Genomic DNA, 23,668 nt, shown 5'->3' on the forward strand with positions numbered 1-23,668 from the left:
TCATTTTCAACATTTTTATTTTACTTGATCTTTTGGGGACCAGTATTGACACTTTAAAAGTGTTGACTTTAACTCCTGGGAGTTAAATTAATGCTTCCAAAACTGCCATGTAATTGTAATTTTCCAATCTAATCCAACTTTATTTATATAGCAATAAAGCCACAGGACCAAACACCATTCATCATAGAAAACATAAAATCAACCAACCATTAGTCTTGAAATAGATTTAAAATGGTCAAGGAAGACGGCTCCGTGATATGCAGATGGAGTCATTCCAAAATTTCAATAATGAGAAGGAAATTAGGTGACTTTTCTTAAAGATGTGTACCAAGGCTGTGCGATAAATTGATTATATCTAAATCAAATAAGCTGTTTAAAACAATTTAAACTTTTGAAAATTGGAAATTTTTCAACAACGCAGTCTGACATTAGTTTGTTTCTTTTGTTCCTAGATCTACGTTGAAAACAGATAAGCTCATTATGTAACTCTTCTAACTGAAAACATTTTGTGTTCTCTGTTTTAAAGTGTTTATATTGTCTGCGTCTACCAACCGTCTGACAAGACTGTTTTAAAGCTTGGACTGAGTTGCACTTTGGATTCAAGTCAAATCTCAGAAGGGATGATTTAAATAAAAGCAAGTTTAAAAAAAAATATTTCTCCAGGAAGGAAAAAATTCAATTAACCAGATTTGGTATAAACAAATCAAGATTTTATTTTTAAGCGCTATCACAGAGCACTGGGCTATAGCTACCCTTACAGACCTGCTCAGGCCTCAGCGATACCAGGTTCCACATATTTCCACATCTTTGATACATGACCATCCCTGCCCTTAATTGCTGTTAAACTAACCTAGTATAAATATGTCTATGTTGTGTAATTGTTCTTGTGTTTTTTTTTTTTTTCTGACTCTTTCCAGGTGATTTACTCTCTGAACATGAGGAACGAGGAGCAGGAAGCAGCCCTGCAGACCTTAAGCCACGCCCACCACGATGAGCTGCACCGTATACTGATGGAGACGTGCCACGAAGGGGAGGGTTCGGTATTAAGGACCCGCCTCCTTGAGCTTCAGGAGTCTTTGGATGAGCAGCAGCGAGTTGGAGCTCAGGTGTGTCATGCTGTCATTTTTATTCTCCCATCTTTTTTCCAAACTTCATAAGTGTGTGGTGGAATGACTTTCCCATGATTTGTCCAACAAGAGTAACTTTGTGCTAAAATGGGTCTGCACATGGAACAGACTTCTAATGACTGTATGAAAGATTACCAGCTGCTCCTGTGGAAGAGTTTTTTTGTTTTTTTAACTGCTCCAGGAAGTAAAGTCTCTGATGGGCATTTGTCTGAACAACAGTCCTACATAGAGGTGAAAAAATAAATATATTTGCAATAAATCACACTTTGAACAATTGTATTTTCCAAATGGCAAAGACAGTCTATTTTTTATTTTTTTTAGTCTTGTAACTTGTATTTAACCAGAGTAAGCAACACATTTCCGCGCTCCAGCCCTTTAGATGGCTTACATTTGGTTTGCCAGCATATAGAAGGGAAGAAAGACTTGCAACTAGCATGTAGATCCATGTATGTCTGCAGGAATTAAGCATTTTTCCATGCAACAATAGAGTCCCACAGCAAAGGGCTATGGACTAAAGAGTGTTCAAGGGCATGAACACAATGAGACACTTTATTCAAACACGTAACTGGTTATGATTAATGCAAAGGAAGATTAAAATAACAGTGTTATTGCAATTAAGGTGTAAAATAGTTGACTTGGTTTTTTTTTTGCAACACACAATCCGACTCTTGGGAATCACTGCCGTTGTGGATCCACAGCAGGCACTGTGAGGATAGTTTGGGGAAGGCCTTGAGAGAGGTCCTCACAGGGAGTCTACTATTCTTCTAGTCTACTACTCTACATCTCTACTATCTTGGGCACTTTAAACTCTGGGTGCTTCTGATTGCACCAGTGGACCAGGTGATCCACTTTTTTACGCAGATTTTTGGCCAGTGATGGTGCAAACTTCAGAAACTTCCCAGATGACTCTGCTGAGGTGCTGCAACCTGTGTAAAGAGAAAAGATGAGTGGAGGGAGAACACAACTCCAGGAGTCGCCAGTGCTGAAGATGCTTTGCTTTACAGTTTCACCTGCTTCTGGTGGAGGACGTCTGGGTTGATGGTATAGATACAGAACTGAAGTCATTTATGGACAACATGTCATTAAATCGTCTGCATGGTTTATTTTCAAAATCACAAAAAAATGCTTTTAGGTACAGTACGTACACACACTCGGGTGAGCCACTGGACTTGCAGAATCCCATGTGTGATGAAAAACTAATAATGTACCTCACCCTGGCTGCAACATCATCATCATCATTATAAATGGTGGTGGCAGCATCATGCTGTGAGAAAGCTTTTCTTCAGCAGGGAAAATGAAGCTGGTCAAAGTTAGGACTGAAATTATTGGTTTAAATAAAGGGAAAGTGTTTGAGCCTTTAGAAGACTGGAGAGGATAAAAGCACATTCTTGTGGGGGAGTGTTGGCCTAGTGGTTAGAGCAGTGCGCTTGTGCTGTTAAAAGGTTTCAAGTACCTGGTTTGATCCCCAAAGTCTCCATTCTGGGTCCCTGAGCAAGACCCTTAACCCCGCACTGCTCCCCGTTTCCACACAATGGCAGCCCACTGCTCCCCAAGGGGATGGGTCAAAATGCAGAGAGTGAATTTCCACAATGTGGGATAATAAATTGATTTACATGTCTTAAAGTAGTCATGAAAATGGATGGGACTCCATGACTCCATGCCCAGATTTAATTGCTTATTTTCATAGACACGGCTTATCCAGTTTTACTTGCTTTTAAGAAGAATGAGGAAAAGTCTCTAGATACTCAAAGCTGTAATCAAAGCGATCGATGGTTCTGTAAAATATTGACTTAAAATGTCTCCATACAAAATGCACAACTTGTTCGATTTCTTAAAATAGAATTTCATTATAGAACACGTTTCTGACTTTGTCAGGCACTCCATTACCACCCACTCTTGTTAAGTCATTTGAACTTTTACTTAAACATAGAGTATAAACATTTAATGTTATTGATTCACTGTATTATCTGTAATTATCAATTAAGTTGTTTTGATTCCAATTGAGATAATTTTGTATAAAGTTACATTTCCCCCCAAACTATCTATTTTTCGAACATTTAGATTTCCAAGGAAGGAAGAAAAATGAGGCTGCAACCTGCCTGGTCTCAGCAGTGCCTCCTGATAATGATCTTCTGCCACATAATGAATACAGCGTGAATGTCACCACATTGCTCCTAATTGGCCTTCATGGCAACAGCCTGGCAGTTTCAAAGTGTTCACATGCTGCTTGATCCACAGTTTCTATAGTTCTTACATTGTAAACATTTAAGATTAAGCTGTACCTCCTTTGTATCATGTTTTTTTTTTCCAGTTCTCTCAATGGAGAACTGTTTCCCCTTTAATGTTTCTATGTGAGATAATATCAGTTTGGTTTTACAAACGATGGTAGAGATGTGAAAAAATCCTCACACTAAATTCAACTTTTTCTTGTCGGCAAGTTTTTCATGCTGAAAACATTTTTGAGAATTACTAGAAGGACCAGTTTGAGAAGGAGCAAAGCCAATACTTTATTTATTTCAGTCACACAATTTTAAGCAGAAGCTGAATCTAAAACTCCTAGAGCTGCTGATTTTTATTTGCTAAAATCTGGTATTTTAAAGAATTAATTTAGCTGTGCATTCAAACAAGGTTTCCAGGGCTTTAGAAAGGAAAGCAGACCCACATCATCACAGATCCTCCACCTTACTTAACAATGGGTTTCAGTCCCACCTGAACAAAGGAAACAGTTCCAGTTAAAGTCTCAGTGGATTTAAACCCATAGATAATATATACTGGTTGTCACCGAGACCTTCTGGGATTAGTTTTGTGATATTATTCGATTAAAGGTTGGACTTTTTAAAAAAGTTCAAGGTAAGATTATGCTTCCACCATGAAAGATACAAAGATATTTTTCAGGCTTTGATGCATTCTTGCTAGAAGCACCCAAAATGTGTGTGCAACATTCTCTTTACTCTTTCATCCTTTGACTCTCCAGGTTCAGGCAGACTTCGAGTTCTTCCGCATCCAGGCAGAGGAGAGGGAGCGTGAAACGGAGGCAGAGCTGAGGAAAGAGTTTCAGATGAAGCTCCGGGCTGCAGAGGAAGGACTCCTGGAGGCCAAGGCTGAGATCAGCGCCACCCAGGAGGAGAGCCTGAGGTTGAGCAAAGAGCTGGAGAAAGCCGGGGAGCAGATTGTGGAACTGACTGCTAAATGTGAGGAGCTCCAAAGAGCAGCTGACGAGGAGAAAAGGAGAAAGCAAGAGGAGAGGGAAAGACAGGACGAGGAGAAAGAGAAACTGGAAGAGGAGAGGAGAACGGAGAAACATGATGACTTGGAAAGAATGAAAGCCCTTTTGGAGGAGCTGCAGGCCCTGAAGGAGGAGAAGGAGCGAGCAGAGGAGGAGAAGAGGCGAGCGGTCAAAGAGGAGCGGGAGCAGTGGGAGCAAAAAGTGTATGACCTCAATGAGGAGAAAGAGCAGATGAGAAAGACGATTGAGTCAGAATGGAGAGAGGAACGACAGAGGTGGGAGGAGAGGGAGGAGGAGGAGAAGAAGGGGATGCACAGCGCTCTGCGGGAGAGAGTGAAGCGGGCTGAAGCGGAGGTGGAAGGCCATCTGGAGAGGCTGGCTGAAAGCAAAAGGAACACAGTGAAGCTGCAGGAGAGGATACAGGTACACACAGAAACAGGAACTTTCCCTCAGTTATCCTGAACTAGACTGAGTGAAAAAGGAAAGTTTAAAATGGAGGACTTCCAACCCCCCTAATGCTAATCACTATGCCAACTGCTAATGAGTAGTTTGGGCAGGATAGATGTGCTGTAGCACCACCATTACCACCTCCCACACGAGCATTAAGAAGCCCAGGGAGAGCTGGCATGGAGCTGACATAAGCTCACAGCAGACCATTAAAGCTTCACTGCTGGGAAGGACACTTCCCTGACTCACCACATTTTATCCCTCATTTCCAATACCCACTCTGCATCTTTGTCATGTTTGCTTTCAAACTCCCTCTCTTTACTCATTTCTCTTTTTCTATCTTGTTTGTCTTCTGAAAACTGCTACTTTTCTTTCCCCCATCTTCACTTGCTCTTCTGAACTCTCCCTCCAGGATCTGGAGGAGGAGTTGGAGCTCGATCGGAAGCGGGTGTCGGAGGCGGAGGCAGTGGTTAAACGGGCGGAGGAGGAGCTGGCCGTCGCTAAGGAGAGGCTGCTGCTGCAGGAAGACGAGCTGCAGAGCAGAGCAGGTAGTCGTTCAGTTTGCTTGTCTAAAAGGGGCGGAGCTAATGGTGGGCTGTGGAGTAGAGATCAGGGTTTCTGGGGTTGATATCCATTTGCTGTTTTCTTCATGTCTCTTTGGAGACCATTTTTCTAGTTGAAGATCTCATTTTTCCAGGGTCTACAAACCTCATACATGTTGACTTATGCCTGCAAGTGGAGGCCAAGACCTACCAGAGCAAACTTAAGAAGCTATTAGTAAAAATAGGCTTTTTAAAATTAGTTTGAATTAATTAGGATGCATTAACAACCTAAAAACACCAAATTTTACAATTGTTGGTGTTTTTAGGTTGTTAATGCATCCAAGGCCATTATTGACTACATCCCTTAAGCTGAAAGTGAGATTTTTTTATACCATCTAAATAAGCACTAGATCTCTTGTAAAGTGATACTATACAGTTAGTTAAGTATTAAATATAAGGAACCTAAAGAACATGTAACTGCATCTAAACTCTTCCTGCAGATACTGTCATAATGTGGCTAACACAATAAAGGCATCCATCATTCACTCTGCAATAACAAGGACAGCCTCCTAGATGTTGAGGTTCTCTGTTAGTATAACTCCTTCTAGTATTGGCATCAAATAATATATCATGAAAAGGTCCAAATTGCACTACTTAGTTACTTTCTTTTTCACTTTTTTTTTTTTAAAGCCTCTCCGTAACATATTTGATTTTTGTATGTTGCTCTGATTTTTTTTACTATCTACACTGATTCCTAACTCAAAGTAATACCTGTAAAGCTCTCAGAGAGTGCAGACCTCTGCCAAGCTGCAAATTCTGACTTACACCTATAGCTAAAACACACATGATTTGGATCATCACCAAATTTTAATGAATTGTTCCTTAGCATCAGGTGCACTTTTGGTAACAATTTCCTTAAATTCATAAGTTTATAAATTATGCACAGTGTTTGTCTGAAGCCTGTTCTGCCCTAACCATCTATATTCACTCGGCTTTCTTGTTTGATCAGTAGACCGAGACCTCGATTAAGGCACGGCTCACCTTTCCTGCATTTTTGTCTTCAGTATAATACTTCTGGACTATTTGAGTCCGATGCTGAAGCTGCCAATATTGACTGCACCAAATTATGTTAGATAGTCATTTAAAAAATTCCTGCATCGGAATTATGATGTGGATCGTCACCAAAATGTAATAGATGGTTCCTTGGATTGAGCTGCACCTTTGGTACAAATTTCATTAAAATTAGTCCATAACTTTTCAAGCTATCCTGTTCAAAGACAGACCTCTTGCAGAAGTAACAAAGTATGTGGAAATCCATTACTCTTTGAGGAAAAAATTATTCAACAAGTAATTCATACATTCTCATAACTCAGATCTACTAGGCTGTAATGCTTTTGTTTTTCTGAAATATGATTTATTTGGGATGTTCTTTTTAATTTAGTAGAAGGTGCTCCACCTAGTGCTCCAAATTCTCGCCATCTTCCTGGAAGCTGAACAGTTCACCTTGCCTCTTTAATTGAATTCATTTGCCATGATTCTGAGCATACTGTTGTTTAACTGTGTGTTTTTTTGCGTGTCTGTTAGAGGAGCTGCTGAACCGTGGGAGCTGTGAGGTGTGTGTGTGTGCTGAGCTGGAGGAGCTGAGAAGCCAGGTGAACCGCCTGCAGAGCCGGAACAGAGAGCTGGAGCTGCAGAGCAGTGGTAGAAACAGTGACCACGCCCGTCAGATTCGCCAGGTGATACGCTTATAAACAAACGGCATGTTTGGTGGCTCTACATAACGCAGTCTGTGCTCTCCTGGCACTTTTCAAAACTTTCTTGGAACGTTACAGAACTTACAAGATGCCCTCCTTAAAGCTATGCTTTTTTCAGATACTTACCAGTTGCTTTTCACTTACCAATTTTTTGCCAAGAAACTTGCTGATTATTGGCAAGTAACTTTTATGTTCCAGGAATAAACATAACAGTTACTTGCCCATAGATTTACAGATTATTTTTTCCAGTCAATTCACAGACTTTTTCCACGAATTAACTCGTTCCTTTTACACATTTTTCCGGTTACTTTTCCAGAATGACCACAATCCTATGGAACAGTGATAAAGTACCAGGTGAATTAACCTAAAGAAAAATACCAGATTTTTTTTTCTCCCAAAAAATTAACAACTAGAATTTGTTTAATTTTCACCAATTTCTGACTTCCTAGATTTGTTTAATTTATGGTAACCACATCAATTTAAGGGGAATTTTAATGGAAGTGATCAGTAAGTTCCTAGAAAGTAACCCCTTTATTTGAAGGCAAAGCCTGGTAAGGTCTTGAAACTATCAGGTACTTAACAGAATTTAACAGATACTACATTAACTTAAAACTTTAAATTTCATTACCTGGTATAGTTTGGGAGAACACCTTTTTAACTATAGAACATTCTCTAGAAAACAGCCTCTTAACTTGTGAAAAGTGCAAGCTGTGTTATGTAGCAGCTCCTAACATTGAGTTGGAATACATCCGTCACATGCTGATATGATAAAACTGTTACAGCATGCTGAAGCCCTGTCCAGTTTGCGCTCAGAGATGGTGAGAGCCCAGACTGAGGAGCTGCGTCGTATCCAGAAGCACGCAGACGATGAAAGGGAAAAACTGCTGAAGGAGATGGAAAAGGAGAGGACAAGCCTGCAGAAGGAGCGTCAGCAAGAAAAAGACCAGTTTGAGAAGGAGCGAAGCAAAATCCGCAGAGAAAGAGACGAGGAAAAGGAGGCGCTCCAAAAACAAGTGGAGGAGATCACAGAACGGCTGAGGAGAGAGAAAGATGAAGAGGTGGACAGACTGCGTAAAGAACTAGACGTGGAGAGGGTTCGTGTCCGTTCTCAGCTGGACAAGACCATCGAGCAGGTTGAGGTGGAGAGAGTCAACCTGCAGCAGAAGCTGGAGGAAGAGAAGAAGAGACTGGCGGAGAAGGCTGAGGAAGACAGGAAGCGGCTGAAGGAGCAGGTGCGGAAAGCGATAGAGGAGGTGATGAGGAGGCATGCAGCGGAACTGAACAACGTCCAGGAAGCTCTGAGCTCAGAGAGGAGAACCAACCAAGAGGTCAGCACCTACTTTCACGCACATAGGAAAAGGCTTATTTCTAGTAATTAATCATTATGTAACATCTTGTCTTCTTCTAACCTCAAACATTGATGCGTTCGTTTAATCTTTGAATGACAGAGCAGGAAAAATGAATCCTTCAGAAAGGCACAGTACCTCCTACAGTGTTTCAGAATAAATCAGGTTAAAAGTCATAAAACGTCACCTGAGTCTTTTAGTAATCCTGACTGTTATGTTCTTGACATCCACTGTGCTATGCTGAGAATGAGGGCATGATTTTTCTATGCAGTTTAATCCAAACTTTAAAAATAGTCTGCAGTTCGGCTAGATATTCAAGGCTGTTTTTTTTTTTAGCTCCAGCCTGATCGGGTTTGGTACGTTAATATTTTGGATGAAGGAGCAAAATGCTACGAGCACTAATGTCTCCTTTCATCCTATGGTGCAGCTGTCTGCACTCTGAGGAACAGCACTGCCTCAGAAGGTGAAGAGGCAGATGAAACTTTGATTTACAGATACATTTTTTATTTTGAGGGTATATGTATTTATATTCCAAAATGTGTGCAAAATTTGTGCAAAAGAGCTTTCTTTTTTTTTTACTCACATGATGGCTCTTTAATTTCCTCCTATAATTTAGAAGGTTAGATAAATGATTGTGGTATGAAAGACAGTTTACATCATGAAACAATTTAGAAAAATATCAAATTTTGATTTTCAGACGTCTTTACAAATATAAATTTGCATTCAGACCCTGAAATAATTGTTCAAACAACTTTCATTGCAGTAAAAGTTATTTGGGGTGTTTCCCTACCAGCTTCGCGACTCTAGAGATATGGTTTTATCTTCAGCCAATTTTCTATGCAAAAAAAATTAAGACACCCCCTCCCCCCTTTTCTTGATATTTTAAAATCTTTTGCATCCTCTCATTTTTTACTACAGCTATCCCGCATTAAGCTGAATCCATCATCCTATTAGCTTTCAACAGCTTTCTCCCCACATCATGATGCTGCCACCACCTTCACTGACCTTTATTTTACTTGATCTTTAAAATCAGTTCAGTTCAGTTTATTTATATAGAGCCAATTCACAACATGTGTCATTGCAAGGGACTTTACAGAGGCAATACTGTCAGATTGATTAAAAGTTTTTATGAGCTGATTGCGTCACAATCATATTCCATTGTTTCACGTTGGTAAACTAAGTGTTGTGGAGAATAATGTGGAAAATAATTTAGGTCATTTTAGAAAACAAAGGTAGTTTCTTTAACCTTATCAATTTAGTGGCCCGTACTTATATTATTTTGAAATTAAAGCCCTTAACCTCAAAATTTGCAAAGGTTTGTTGCTTTAATGTTTTGATTTCTCCGAACTTTTCTCATTTCTTTATTTTTAGCGTAGCAGATTAAAATCCCAGTGACATGGAGTAATATCTTTAGGTCTTAACATGAAAAACTGTGGCTGTAATTGTTGTAGCAGTGGTTTTGATGGTGGCCAAATATTCTTGAAGGTTTGTGCTCGTTTGGAGGAGGAGAGACAAGCTGCTGAAGAGCTACGCAAAAGCCTGGAGAGAGAAAAAGATGAGCTGAGGACAAAGCTGAAGGATACCAACGCGGAGGTGAGACGTCACTAACCAGCAGTGAAAGTGTAAGAACATGCAGCACCTGACAGAGATTTCCTGCTTGTGCTACAGATTCACAGGTTGGAGGCTGCGATCCAACAGAACGGCGAGAAGGAAAAAGTGGCAGGTGAAGCTGCAGCGTCTTGCGGTCCTCGGTGCTCCCGGCTGGAGGAGGAGCTCGGTCAGGCTCGCAGTCGGCTGGCTCGAGCTCAAGAGGAGGCAGAGAGGCAACGTGACAGGCAGCAGAGAGAGATAGCCTCCCTGAGGGCTGACAAGCACAGGCTGGAGGAGAAGGCCCTGGAACAGAGCCGGATGAACACAGAGAGGAGCCTTCTGGAGCAGAGCCAGCGGCACATGGAGGACCGCATCAGGTAGTGACCCAAAAGTAAACCTGCCATCTCCAAGACCTCACTGTCCTTTAAAGCCCAACCCACAACCTCAATGAGGTTTAAATGTGTGCTGTAGGAGTATAAGAGAAGCGCTGCAGTAATAAATATAAGCTGGTCAATAAGTGCTGTTGCTACATAAGTGAAGAATAAATCAATATTATATTTTAAATGAACATTCCCTGAGCTGTGACACAGATGGCTTCTGCATCTTTAGCATCTTATTCCTCATTGTTTTTTGATTAACTGTTTAACAGCCTTTCTTCTCCGCTGCTGTCCCCCTTTGTCAAATATTCCAGGTAGATCCTGGCAAACCTCTCACCAAAGCATAGGAGTGTGATGATGTCCTCCACAGAATCCATTATTTGAATTAACATTAATTTGTTGTCTCCTGACAAATGTACAATTTTCAGGGGAAAATTATGAACGATAGGAAAATGGTAGAAAAGGATCAAAGTAAGCTGTCAAGTAGTGATTTGATGATATTGGAGGGATATAGTAATTTGGGATGTGTGTAACATACAATATACCTCAGTCTAGCATAGCGGCCCCTGAGGTGTAAAGTCATTCAATCCAGTTCAGATAATAAATAAAAATGATATTTTCTTAGAGATGATAAAAATAATTATGTACATATTTAAAGTCATAAACTGAATGTTATTGCTGCTTGTGTGTGTTTTATTATAGCAGTGATTAGGTGATTAAGTAGTAATAATGTTAAACTGATATTTGTAATCTAGATAATTTCTGTCACAAGCCTGTGGAAAGAAATTCTCCTCAAAGTAATCTGTTTTTTCTTTTTCTTTTTTTTTTACTTTTGGAATAACTGAATGTTTCATTTAAATCGATCTCCATATCAGACAAAGATATGCTGAGTAAGCACAAAAAGCAAACCATGGTGATGGCAGCATGAGGCTGTGGGTAGGCTCTTCTTCAGTAGGGAGTATAACCTTTTTAAGAGTTGTTGGAAAAATCCTATCAAATAAAACGCAAATAAAATAAAGGGAAATGTGTTTTTGTTACTTGTGGAAAAGTGAAAAAAGTTCCCGTTTTTCCATTACCTATAAATCTGCCTCGTTCTGATTGGCTCACACAGGGCAGAGTGCGAAGATCGTCTCAGAGCAGAGTTTAGGATAGAGATGAACGCAGCGGTTGCTGAGAGTGAACAGAGGTGGCAGGGCAGAGAGCAGGAGCTGCAGACCCAGGTAACTGAGCTGCAGGATCAGCTGGCAGACCTGCAAGCAAAGGTAAGCCCACTTTCCCCCATAATTATTATTACTAAGCTATAAGTTACATGGAATTTGATTTGCACATATGTACACTTTTGTTAAACTTATCTTAAAGGTACAGTGGAGGATGTTCTTTTTCCGGGTGGATCATCTAAATAAGTGGTCCTCCTAATTGTCAATCATTCTAGTGATATGTTTACGTAAGGCCGTCCTATGTACTCATCCCCATTTTCTCTTACCGGTGGTGAGTCTGACAGTGGAACAAATTCAAATCAGCTTTTGGAAAGTAAGCTTGTATAAGCGATGCAAACAGCAACTTTTAAACAGAGCGTGCACCAGGAGAAATGGGCTTGTGCACGCTCTCGTAGGCATTTAATAGGCATTCCCTCTCAGGAGCGGGTACAGGGTTGTGCATGTACAATTGTTCTCTAAAGTGGAGACGGCAGGTATTTTAAAAATTCGCGAAAATCCTCCACTATACCTTTAACTGTTACCAAAATTCTACCTTTTTTGCAAGCAGATTTGTGTTTCCTTTGGATCAACCATGTCAGTCTATTCTAGAGCAATAGGTCACATTTTTGCTACAAATTCCTCTCAGGCAGCAGGCTGAGAGCCTTAAAATAGTTCACCTTGTGCTCTGTCACAGATGCAGGCGGAGAAAAAGACGGCGGGACAGGGAGATGACAGCCATGCCAACCCTGAAATTGACAAGCTGAGGAAGGAGGTCCAAGACACCAAGGAGATAAACAAGAAACTGAGGGAGCTGCTGCAGGTTTGCAGGAGCACACAGACAAACAGAGTGTGCATGCACACTAAGACGTCCTACTGTAGGTGCACACCGCTTCATAGATTTTCTCTGTGATGAATAATTTAGCGGCTTTGATGCAAGTGTTGCAGTGGAAAGCAAGATGAATAGAGCAAGTTGGTCTTGCAGACTGGAAGAATGAAGCCATTGTAAGATAAAAAGACAAATATGTGTGTTATTGTCAAAGGAGCCTCAGAGCCAGTCCTTGGCAGAGGAGAGACACAGTCACGCCATGGCGCTGCAGGCACTGGAGAGGCAGGCGAAGGAAGATCTTCTGTCTGAGATCAACCGGCTTCAGACGATGCACCACCTGGAGCTCGGTAACCTTGGCTGAAATTTTGCACAAACGAGCTAAGCAAACGAGTTTACACAGCAAGAATCAGAGCAGCAGCAGCAGGAGGAAGGGGTGTGGTTGAAAGTTGGTGAAAATTTATTTTTTCTGTCTGTGTTTTTGTTCTTGCATAAAATCAGACAAGCAGCGGGCAGAGCTAAACCAGCAGCACACCGAATGGAGCCGACAGATGACCCAGAGACATATGCAGCAGATAGAGGACCTACAGGCCCAACTACAAGCACACACGCAGATGATGGCTCTCCAACAGGTGTCGCACGCAGCGGCAAATATTAACCCCACCGTGTGCGCAGACACGCGCGCTCTCTTTATCCATGATTCAGTGGCTGCGCCCTGCCGATTTATTCTCCCTCTGTGTGCACACTGAGCCAAATCACAGCAGCTCACACCTGATGTCATTATCTTTTTGTTTTTCCACATCAATAAAACCCTCCAGGGCTGTGGGATTGAGCCATCACAGCACGTTGCTCAGTGCAGCAGAACTGACTGTATTAAAAACAGAAATCTGAATCTGATGCGAACACTGAAAGTTTATTTTACCTCCTCTTTTTTTCTGCTTTGTCTCTGAATGTGTGAAGGACCTGAAGCAGCAAAACCAGTACCAAGTCTTTGAACGACAGCTGGACGAGAGTCGCTGTGCCATGCTTGAGCTTCAGAGAGAAAACAGGGCGCTGAAAAAGCAACTGCAGGAACGGTACGATGATCAAAAGGACTTTTGTAGAACAATCGGCCTCATGCAATATTTTCGTATTTCGTTGATATATTTCTAATAATTTTTCTCCTACCTTTGGGTCTCAAAACTTAGATTTAGGCAAACTTTATTGTCATTTTGTGTACACAGAGTGTATACAAAACAAACAATGTTGCTTCCAGCTTAAAATGAGCGTTACCATTATAAATTTCACCCCTTTGCTGCTGTGGTCCCTCATAAACGAATCCCCCGCTTAAACTAATTCACGTTCTGACAGATTAAATCAAACTTCATTTTTATTCAGTTTTATTGGGATTTAATGTAGCAGACAACACAGAAATGTGCTTAACTGTGAAGTAAAAGGAAACTAATGCATTTTAGAATGACGTAACTCAGGAAACTGATAGGAAATCTAAAAGAAGACATAAAAATGCTTTGATCAAAATCTGTTTAATTTGAGCTGCATGTTGAGGGACACCGTGCTGCTGGAAGGTTAATCTCCCCCTTAGTCTCAGGTTTTCCACAGAATTTATCTGGAATAAGAACTTAGTTGAGATTCACCTACTTTCCCATCACTACAGCATAATGCTTCCAATACTGTACCATGTTTGAACATGGTGGCGGTCAGTTTTCTACCTCTCATAGGAACTGCTTTTCTGCACGGCCTACAGGAGTTATGGCCAACTGGAAACGGCTTTTCCATCTTAAAGCTATATGGAAGGAATGACTGCTAGTGTTCATATAAACAGATTCTCCTCCCTGAGGTTTGAATCTCAGCAGCTTCTTCAGGGTAACTGTGGGCCTCTTGGCTGCTTCTCTGACCCGGCTGATCAGTTTAGGTGGACAGCTTAATTTAGGCAGTTTTCATTTTTGCAGATTCTCAAAAAAAGGGATTTTTTTTTTTACAACCTAACATCCACACTAGTTGAATATTTTTACTTTTTAGGTGACTTTTGAAAGCAACAAACAAATTTAATTCTTATTCTGGATGTTACACTTCTTCGTAGGTCTGTTAAGAAGAATTCAGAGGTTGAAGAGAAAGAAGAGGAGATCACAGATGTGGGGAAGAACAGAGACGCTCAACTGGAGGATGAAGCACAACGTCTGAAGGAGGAGGTGGAGAAACTGAGGGTGGAAATGGAGAAACTGGAGGAGTCCCAAAAACACTGGGAGGATAAGAAAGAGGATGACCTGAAAGAAGAAGAGGTGGATGAGGAAAAGAAGAAAGAGAGAGAGGAGGAGAAGAGAAGAGAGGAGGTGGAGGAGATCAGGAGGGAGCACAAGAGGGAGATGCAGAGTTTGGTTTCTGAGTACAGCAGCGCACAGAACCACCTGCAGGCTCGCATAGTGGCATTGGAGAATGAGTGAGTAGAGAAAAAGAGCTTTTTGAAATGAGAACATTTTGTTCGGGAGGGGGAGAAAAGGTTTTTTTTCTCTTTATTGTTTACCTGCAGACTGCGAGAGCGGGAGGAGCGCTGCAGGAGGAGGGAGCCTCGATGTGATGATCTGTCACTTGGGAGACTCCAGGAGAGGCTGATGGAGAGAGATCAGCTCATTAAAAGATTAGTGGTGAGAAGATAAACATGAACACAACCACCTTTGCTCCGTTACAAGGCAGCTTCTTTATATACTATCCTGTTTTTTATCTGTATCAGTTTAAGTCCAGAAATATGCACATAAATAGATCTTAATGTAGACCAGCCATGAATAGAATTCCAGTCTAAAATAATTTCTCCCACAATTCAGAGATTGTACAAACCTTTTAGAGGAACAAGTTTTCTGCAGGAAAGAAAATACCGGTAGTACAATATCACCAAAAAGTGATTCAATCAGAACTTATTCCATAAAGCTGAGAATAGCCTTAATTATTTTGCTTGATTTTTATATTGAAAACACCAGACATTGGCAATAACAGCTGCAAAAAATAGTCTTATGAATTATTTAAAAGTTATCCTTATGCTAAATGAAGTTAATGAAGTTCTGCAGACTGCAAGACTTTTTAGAAAATAAATTCAAATCATGTTTATTATTTCTGTAGACAGGGATTGCTTTGCTTTTCAATTAGGAAAGTGTTTCTTTAACCAAGACAGAAACAAATATACCCTCTGATCTTCTTCTATTTCTATTCATTCTTTCCACTCTATATTAAAGCTACAGTTTGTGTTCTTTAGGAGCAAACCCAGTATGCTCTGTTCTATCATAATGTTAAAAAAAAAATCATACTGGAAAAAAAATCAAAATCTAAATAAGTCACTTTTTTCTTAAAAAAGGTGCAGTTCTTCTTGCATTGAGGAGCTAAGTGAGACACTTTGCTAATGGAACAAGACAATTTACATTTAGAATGGGGAAAAACAATTGCATTGTCTTATTTCCATTGTATATTATCTTATTATCTTATTTTAGGAGTAAAAATACTCATTCTATTGACAAATAATTTTTATTTACCTACTGAAAATAAGGGTAAATACACTTAATTTAAGAAATGTTGAGTTATTTCTAGATTGTTTTTGCAGTGCAGTGGTTTAGAAGTCCCAATCAGTCTGAGCCATTCGATGTGAAACATTAGCAGATGCAGACCCAAATAAAGTCAGTAAATGTTTATGCATAAAAACTGAGCAGTGCTGTAAAATAATCTAGGTTACTATTATGATTGGGTTGCCTCATCGGTGACCTTATGAAGGCTGCATCAGATATTATGACCACTGATCTCTATTTATTCACTGGATTGCTGATAGGCTGTTGGTGCCATATTAGTACTCCCTAGTTAGACCGGTCGGAATGTAAACAGTACATCTACCACAGCATCAAACAACGATGATGTTCTCATTTTCACGGGGCTGAAGACTTTAAAGATAAAGTTATCACATTCCATATTCTGTGTTAAGTCAATGAGTCAATAAATCGTGTAATATAACATGTTATACAAATCCCCCACAACAAAATTAGTGTGTTAATGGTGCATAATAATACTGTAGCCAGATATTAAGAATAGTACACACGCACACTATTTTGGCGACACTATATTGGTGACGGTGGTGTTGGGTGCAGGCGTTTGCCCTGCAATCAGAAGGCTGTCGGTTCAAGCCTCGGCTCCGGCTTTTAGTGTCGTTGTGTCCTTGGGCAAGACACTGGGCAACTGTTGCTACAATGTAGTTTGCCACCATCATTGTGTGTGTGAATGACTGAAGGACTGAATGTAGTGTAAAGCACCTTGGTGAAGTCCTCTGACTTGAAAAAGTATTATATAAGTACAGTTCATGTACCATTTACTATCTAATGATGTGCCATAAGTGCTAAATTGAGGATGTACATGCAATATACATGTATTGATTACATTGTTATGGTAATTACATTACATCACAGGCATTTTTATGGCGCGACTACGTGAGAGTGGGGAGTACCAAGATGGCGGCAGGTGACTCCAGTGAATAAATAGAAATCATTGATTATACCAGTAGGACCCAGTAGGAGTCTCACTGGTCACCTTTACACAGTCCAATCAGAAAGCTGCCCTAAGGTGCCTTTATCACTTAAACTGCATACAGCTTTATACTGATCTTAGAAGATATTGCTATTTTCTCGACAGATGCAGCCGTAGTTCGCTAGGCTAATATTAGCATGTTGACTGTTTTGATATGACTTGTTGATATCATTGCATATGTTAATGCACTTTTAGCTAATCTTGTGCAGATAATTCTTGTTTCCAAGTTTCGAGAAGAGAAGCATTACTATTTCTCTCAATAACAGCTGTTCACCAGCCCAGCAGACATGTGACTGGTGCGGTCATTACAGCAGCTTTTCTTTGTTATATAAAAAGAATGATGCACCATTTATATTATGTTTTTCCCAGCCTCTCACACAGAAGTAAAATGGGCCCATCTGACACAATGGGTACTTAGCACACTCAAATAAGGACATCTCCATTATGGTTAATAATGAGTCAACATAAAAGCACCTAATAAAAGAGACCTCACTAAGAAGATGTTCTGCCCATCAGTTGCTTCATGACTAAACTGGGTTGTTTTTTTTGTTTTTTTTTAAAGTTAGGCATGTTTTTGTGTCAAATCTTATGAAGTTATTTTTGTGTTTTTATTAAATTCAAGAATAATCAATTGAAAGGGGAAAATAATATTAAAAGTAAAATGAATATATTGGAGAGAAAAAAATAAAAATGTTAATTTATCTCATAATTATTCTATGAAAAAATAGTTTTCTCTCAAAACTTTTTCTTCAGTCTAAAATAACATCAGTTTTTCTCATCAGTATGAAAATGTATTCTCTCCTATATATTTATTTTACTTTCAAAATTATTTTCCTGTTTCAGATCCTTTTTTTTTCCTTTAATTTACTAAAAATACAAAAATACCTATGTAACTATTAGGTAACGAAGGACACCAAAGATCATTAATACACAAAATAATAATGTTTCAGAATTAACTTTTCCCACTTCAATGTGTTTAAATAATCCCTCAAATGCTCGCATATTAATCGTCGTTCATTTTGTGAGGTCATTTGTGGAGAAAGAGACATTTCATCTAAGTGTCCTCTAACATGGTGCTGTGTGAGATTCCTGTATGGCATGAGGCAGAGCCTCACACCCTCCACACACAACACAAAATAAAAAATCAAACCAGACTGATGGTGAATTAGGCCAGTCAAAGTCCTTCCTCATCCTCCTTCCCCGCAGGAAGAGAGGCATCAGCTGCAGCTCCACCCTACCGTTGCCGGGGACAACAGCAGCCCCAGGCTCCGTGACAGCAAGTCCCGCCCCGGGAGCGTCACGCCGACCATGAGGGTGAGTCGGGCGGTTTGAAATGTGTGTTTAAAGTCGTTGGAAAACAGCCTCCTTTCACAGAGGAGGGTTTTCTGAACTGAGGCCAGATTGTGTTTTTTGTTGAGATGGTGGAGTTAACAGCTTACTGCTCACTGTAAAGATATGGTGATGCAGTCTGAGGACTCCATTAAGCTCATTTTACTAACATCGCCTTTAATCTATCAATACAGTTCTGTGCATGGAGCATTTCTATTGATGAGGTGAAAAACAATATTTACTCTATACACTTGGAATAACTACTAAGCTACTATGGAAAAAACATACTATCTAAGAACCTGCTGCTCTCTGGAAAAGTTCAGTCTCAATGATGTTAATTAAATCCAAACGTCACGTATTGCATTAACAAATGTTGGAACACGTAAAACACATCACTACAAATGGTGTAAATAGCTGCTGTGAGGCGCTCTGAAACAATAAACCCCAAAAACCACAGCACAGGATTACTGTTCTGACTGAATGATCGCTTTCCCTCTCGACACCTGAGGAAAACCTCCTCGCTGTCTGGCCACGGTCGGTCAAAAATCCTTACGTATGTAGGCCAATCAGCATCAAGCAGCCAGCTTCATGACCCGCCCCTGCTCCATAGACCTCTAGGAGATTTAGCCTCACTGGAAGTGATGTCTTTTGGCGTGTTATCCAATCAGGGCTCCACTTTGTCGCTGCTTACCTCAATAGACCGAGGCTCAAACCTCAACAGGGGTTTTCTCATAGAGGCTGACAGGCAGCGTCTTACTGATCCAGAGTGGAGGGGAGATCGCGTCTGAGAGCTGAATAAACATCTGAATAATGCGCAATGTAAACATGAAATCAGACACATTTTACAGGGGAGGTTTAGCCTCCTAAGGATTCATTTTAATATTGAGGCTGACTGAGCCTCACAATTAAAAAGTCACAACCCGTATGTCATTTTAAAGGCATTTTTATGCAAAATATCAACATAACTAATACATTTGAAACAGAGGAAAATTTTTTTACACATTTTAGGTCATTTTAAGATTAGATTAGATTAGATTAGCTTTATTGATCTCACAGCGGAGAAATTTACTGGTCACATATTGGCATAGTAATTAAAGAAGGTGCAAACAAGGAGGAAAAAGGTGCATTAAGAATAAACAATATATATATATATATATATATATAGTATATCAAGGTATATATAGTATATCAAGATTAAAAAATGGCTTGACATGTATTTGATTTTATCCTCTTCTTTTACTTAAACGACTGATTTGAGAAGTTCCTGATTAGTAAAGAGTGTTACTGTGTGTCTATTAATCTTAATCTAAATGCAGCTGCTCTGTGAAGGCTTTGGAGGTTTGTTAAAAAATATTGGCAAATAAACAGCATCGTATAGATCAGAGGTGTGTAGCGTACTCTATAATATGGAAATATGGAAAATTAACTTAGGAGGGGGAGAGAAATATGGAAAATGACAGGAGTGTGGCAGAATTGGAAACCATTAATTCAGGAGAAAGCCCAGACACCCATGGTGACCCTGGAGGAGCTGAACGAATCCTACGCTCAGTTGGAGTAATCTGTACAGATTAAAATCTCTTTAAGAACTTGAGGTAAGATGAAAGCAATGATCACTCTATCGATTTCCAATCTGAGCTTACGATATTTTGCAAAGGAACGATTTAACTTCCCAACCATGAACAACTTTGTTACATAATGGGAGAACAAGATAAATATGACATGTTTTAAGGGGTCTGGCATTGCAGAATAATTGCTAGGATACAGATCAAAGCAACTTCCTCGCTTCGGGGTATTTGTGTTTTTTCTTATAATCGTCAGCAGGGAGCATTAAATCCCTCTGCGGTTTGTAATTGTGTTTCTCTGACAGAGAAAGGATGTGGAGTCTCCTCCTCGCACCACCAGCATCCCCAGCAACGCTGCCTATGACAGGAGCATCTTCCTTTCCCATTCCTCTTCCTCGTCTTCCTCCTCCACGAATCCACACTCTTCCTCAACCCTTCCCCACCAGTCCAGCTCCCATTCTCACGTCTCTCCCCACTACTCCACCTCCTCTCTTCCACACAAGCACACCTCCCTCTCCCTAGGCCAACATTCCTCCCCGTCCCTCCCTCGCTCCCCCAGATCCCGGACATCCTGCATCCCTCCCACCCCGGCGCCGACCGCTCCTCTGCCCGTCTGCCCCTCATCTCAGACGGGTATCCGATACGTGTCCCCCTCCTGCCATGAGGCACACTGGCACATGCAGACCCAGTCAATCAGGTATGATATTTAAACACACATAGCTTTGATGTTTCTCTACGATCAAAGTCACAAAAAAATGTTCTGAACAAAAACTTGTTTTCGATTATTTACCCCATATTTACTGATGTAAACAATGTGGTCTCCTATAAAGTGTCCCTCTAAACATGCTGCAGTTTCTCTTTGAAATTTTATTTGACGCCTTTTTAAAATGTGCATCATTTCCTTCTGAAGGCTTTTGACATTGTAATAACCACAGCAGTATAATGACAGGTTAACAAGAGAGGTTCTGAGAAGTTCTGCCCTGGTTCTTGCGGTTTCCCTGAGGTGCTGCTCTAGTTTTCTCTCTTAACCTCAGGCCTTCAGATGTAAAAAAACGAGCTGCTTCAAATTAAAACCTCGACTAGGTAAACAACAGGAATGAGCTCATCTGTGAGAGCTTAGTGCTGCATGAAAATCCCTCCTCTCATCACATGTTAGCATTTTCTATACAGAATATTATTTGAACTTTCATGGAGCAGCTAGAGCTTCTAACAGAGTTTATTAATGTTGCAACAGTCTGGTGAGGATAAGGAATGTAGCCTAGCTATTTAACTCTTTTTTTCAATTAAACATATTAACAGAAAATAGTCCACCAGCACAAAAAAATACATTTTTTAAGCCGCTTATTAAAAAAGGCTATACACACCAACCTGTCCCCATATGCAAAAAGTAATAGCGCCCTAAAGTTAAAGGTATAGTGGAGGATTTCCACAAATTTTAGAAAAGACCCGCCCTCTACAATTAAAATGAAAATGCACATGCACAACTCTGTTCCTACGTCTATTAAACGCATGCAAGAAACCATTTCTCCTCGTGCACGCTCTGTTTAAAAGTGGCTGTTTGCATCGCTATACAAGCTTACTTTCCAAAAGAAGGTTTTACAAATTTTTCACTATGTCTGACTCTCCACCACTAAGTGAAAATAGGGACGAGCGCATAGAACGGGCTTATGTAAACATATGACCAGAATGATTGACGATTAGGAAGACCACTTATTTTGATGATCCACCCAGAAAAAGAACATTATCCACTACACCTTTAATGACTGGTTGTGTACCTGTCATGAACCATGGCAATAACTTTGGAGGAATTACTTCCCTCTCTTTTTAAGTAAACTATTGTTTAATTTTTTTCACAATTTATGGTCATGCCACAGCGCCTTCATCACTTTTAAGTCTAATATTTGACTGACAGAACCATCCCCTTTTTTAACCCATTCAGAGCAGGACTTCCTCTTGTTCTTTGGATGTTTGTCCTGCTGAGTAACTTTTCTGGTCCAGAGCAGAATGTATGGTTCTGAAGCAGCAAAGCAGTCACGATCATCACAGTACCACCAATAAATTTAAGGTTGTCTTTCTGAAATGTCAGATTACTCAGACAGTTACCTCCTCATAGAGGGCCAAGTTAGGGAGTTAAATAGCTTTTTTATCTTCATTTATAAAAATGAGAAGTTTGAAGACTTATTTTTGTAGTAATTTAGATTGTCTTTGAAGAACTCTAAAATTTGATCACCTAAAATCTTGAGGAGTGACAGGAATGAGTAAAACCAAGTAGTCTGTAACAGGGCAAAGATTGTTGCACTTTTAATTACGTTATAGAATAAACACTGACCTCTTTCCTCCCTCTGAACAGATCTATATTACTAATTTGAAGAAGCAAAACGATTCTGTCTATATTTTACATTAAGATTTTATTTAGGGCTGCAGCTAAAGAGTATTTTGGGAATCGATTAATCTGTCCATTATTTTTTCGATTAATAATAGAAAAAACAAAGATTCCTTAAAGAAGAACTTAAACTTTTCCACTTTTGGAGGTCTGGATAGAGCATATTGACAGACAAATACATTTTTTTTTATCTTAAATGAAAAATGTTTATATATTTTTTCACAATTTTGGTGTAATTACTGCTCTAAGTGGGTTGCTCTGTCAGCTAAGGGCCTGGTTTAGAGTCACTATACTCCAGTTAATGATTAACTGATTACCAAATTAGTGGACAATTATTTAAATAATCGATTAATCAGATTAATTGTTTCAGCCCTAATTTAATTAGTATCAATCAAAAATATGATAAAAAACAGAAATCATTAAGGATTATATTTATTTTTAATTACACTGAAATAAAGAGATAAAATCCTATCACTAATCATTACCAATTATTTTTTCATTTTCTTTGACATTTTTTCTTGCAGTGGGACTAAAGATCGAAATCATCCCCCATCTTTAATCTCAAGGATGTATTGTTAAACTGAATTTCCTTTAAAGGAGAAGTTATACGAATTAGAACCTGAACTGTAACTTAACTTTAATCAAAAGTTAGGACGCTCTCAGAGGATGAAGAAAAGTGCTTTAGGGTAACCCCTGCAAAATAGGAAAAAAATGGTACCTATTTTGTGTTCCACTTATTGGATTGACTTGTTATCTTGAAATATTTTACACTGCAGAAGAAAACTAAAACACCAAGATGGTGAGAAATAAGAATAAAATAGCATAGATAAACAATTGTAGTGGGCTGTAGGATCTGCTTTATGTCTTGCTATTCTTTTCCCTTTGGATTCAGAATCAGGTGACACTAGACATGTACGGAGGAGACAAAAAATCCAAAAACATTTGCATGATTTTGCCCAGAAAATTGATAAACAATGCAAAGCAAAAACAGAATCTTGTGAGGATGATCTCTGGCTGAGGAACCAGAACCTCTTTCAGGTTCTTGTTAGCACACAAATCTAACAGCTCAAAACTGCTGCAGCTACAAGGAATACTAATTTCCCATCAACCAGCCAGTAGCAGGCTTTAAAAGCAGCCAAGAGACTTCAGAGATCATATTTTATGTATGTTTCAAAGTTCTGAATATTATTCAAATTTGGTTGGCTTCAACATATTAGTTTATATATAAGGTCACTAGATAATTAATTATTTTATTTTAAAGCTCTTTTAATGATCAATAATTTATAAATAGACTTTGACATTAGTGACAAACAGTCACTAAACACTTTGAGCTTAACAAATCAGAGTTAAAAATGAAGTGATGAAAACAGCTTTGTGTGCAAAGCTGATCCAATCACAAAAAGCAGAACATC

At 39.6% G+C, this 23,668-nt stretch overlaps 1 protein-coding gene across 2 annotated transcripts in view; it reads left to right on the plus strand.

Moving 5' to 3' along the window:
* fam184b (family with sequence similarity 184 member B) overlaps nucleotides 1-23,668 on the plus strand; it is a 40,249-nt gene that overhangs the window by 14,241 nt on the left and 2,340 nt on the right. Inside the window, exons 2-17 of one of the 2 annotated variants that reach the window (XM_038290316.1) lie at nucleotides 918-1,106; nucleotides 4,102-4,776; nucleotides 5,213-5,348; nucleotides 6,927-7,078; nucleotides 7,879-8,424; nucleotides 9,928-10,035; nucleotides 10,111-10,409; nucleotides 11,521-11,671; nucleotides 12,300-12,425; nucleotides 12,646-12,778; nucleotides 12,930-13,060; nucleotides 13,389-13,504; nucleotides 14,509-14,865; nucleotides 14,956-15,070; nucleotides 18,189-18,296; nucleotides 20,179-20,570. In XM_038290316.1, coding sequence (XP_038146244.1) covers nucleotides 918-1,106; nucleotides 4,102-4,776; nucleotides 5,213-5,348; nucleotides 6,927-7,078; nucleotides 7,879-8,424; nucleotides 9,928-10,035; nucleotides 10,111-10,409; nucleotides 11,521-11,671; nucleotides 12,300-12,425; nucleotides 12,646-12,778; nucleotides 12,930-13,060; nucleotides 13,389-13,504; nucleotides 14,509-14,865; nucleotides 14,956-15,070; nucleotides 18,189-18,296; nucleotides 20,179-20,570 — 3,734 coding nt within the window. The remainder of the gene's footprint in view (nucleotides 1-917; nucleotides 1,107-4,101; nucleotides 4,777-5,212; nucleotides 5,349-6,926; nucleotides 7,079-7,878; nucleotides 8,425-9,927; nucleotides 10,036-10,110; nucleotides 10,410-11,520; nucleotides 11,672-12,299; nucleotides 12,426-12,645; nucleotides 12,779-12,929; nucleotides 13,061-13,388; nucleotides 13,505-14,508; nucleotides 14,866-14,955; nucleotides 15,071-18,188; nucleotides 18,297-20,178; nucleotides 20,571-23,668) is intronic. The other variant, XM_038290317.1, reaches the window with a different exon arrangement.

The sequence above is a fragment of the Cyprinodon tularosa genome, unplaced genomic scaffold, assembly GCF_016077235.1.
Source record: "Cyprinodon tularosa strain WSP-4 unplaced genomic scaffold, ASM1607723v1 ctg279, whole genome shotgun sequence".
NCBI lineage: Eukaryota > Metazoa > Chordata > Actinopteri > Cyprinodontiformes > Cyprinodontidae > Cyprinodon > Cyprinodon tularosa.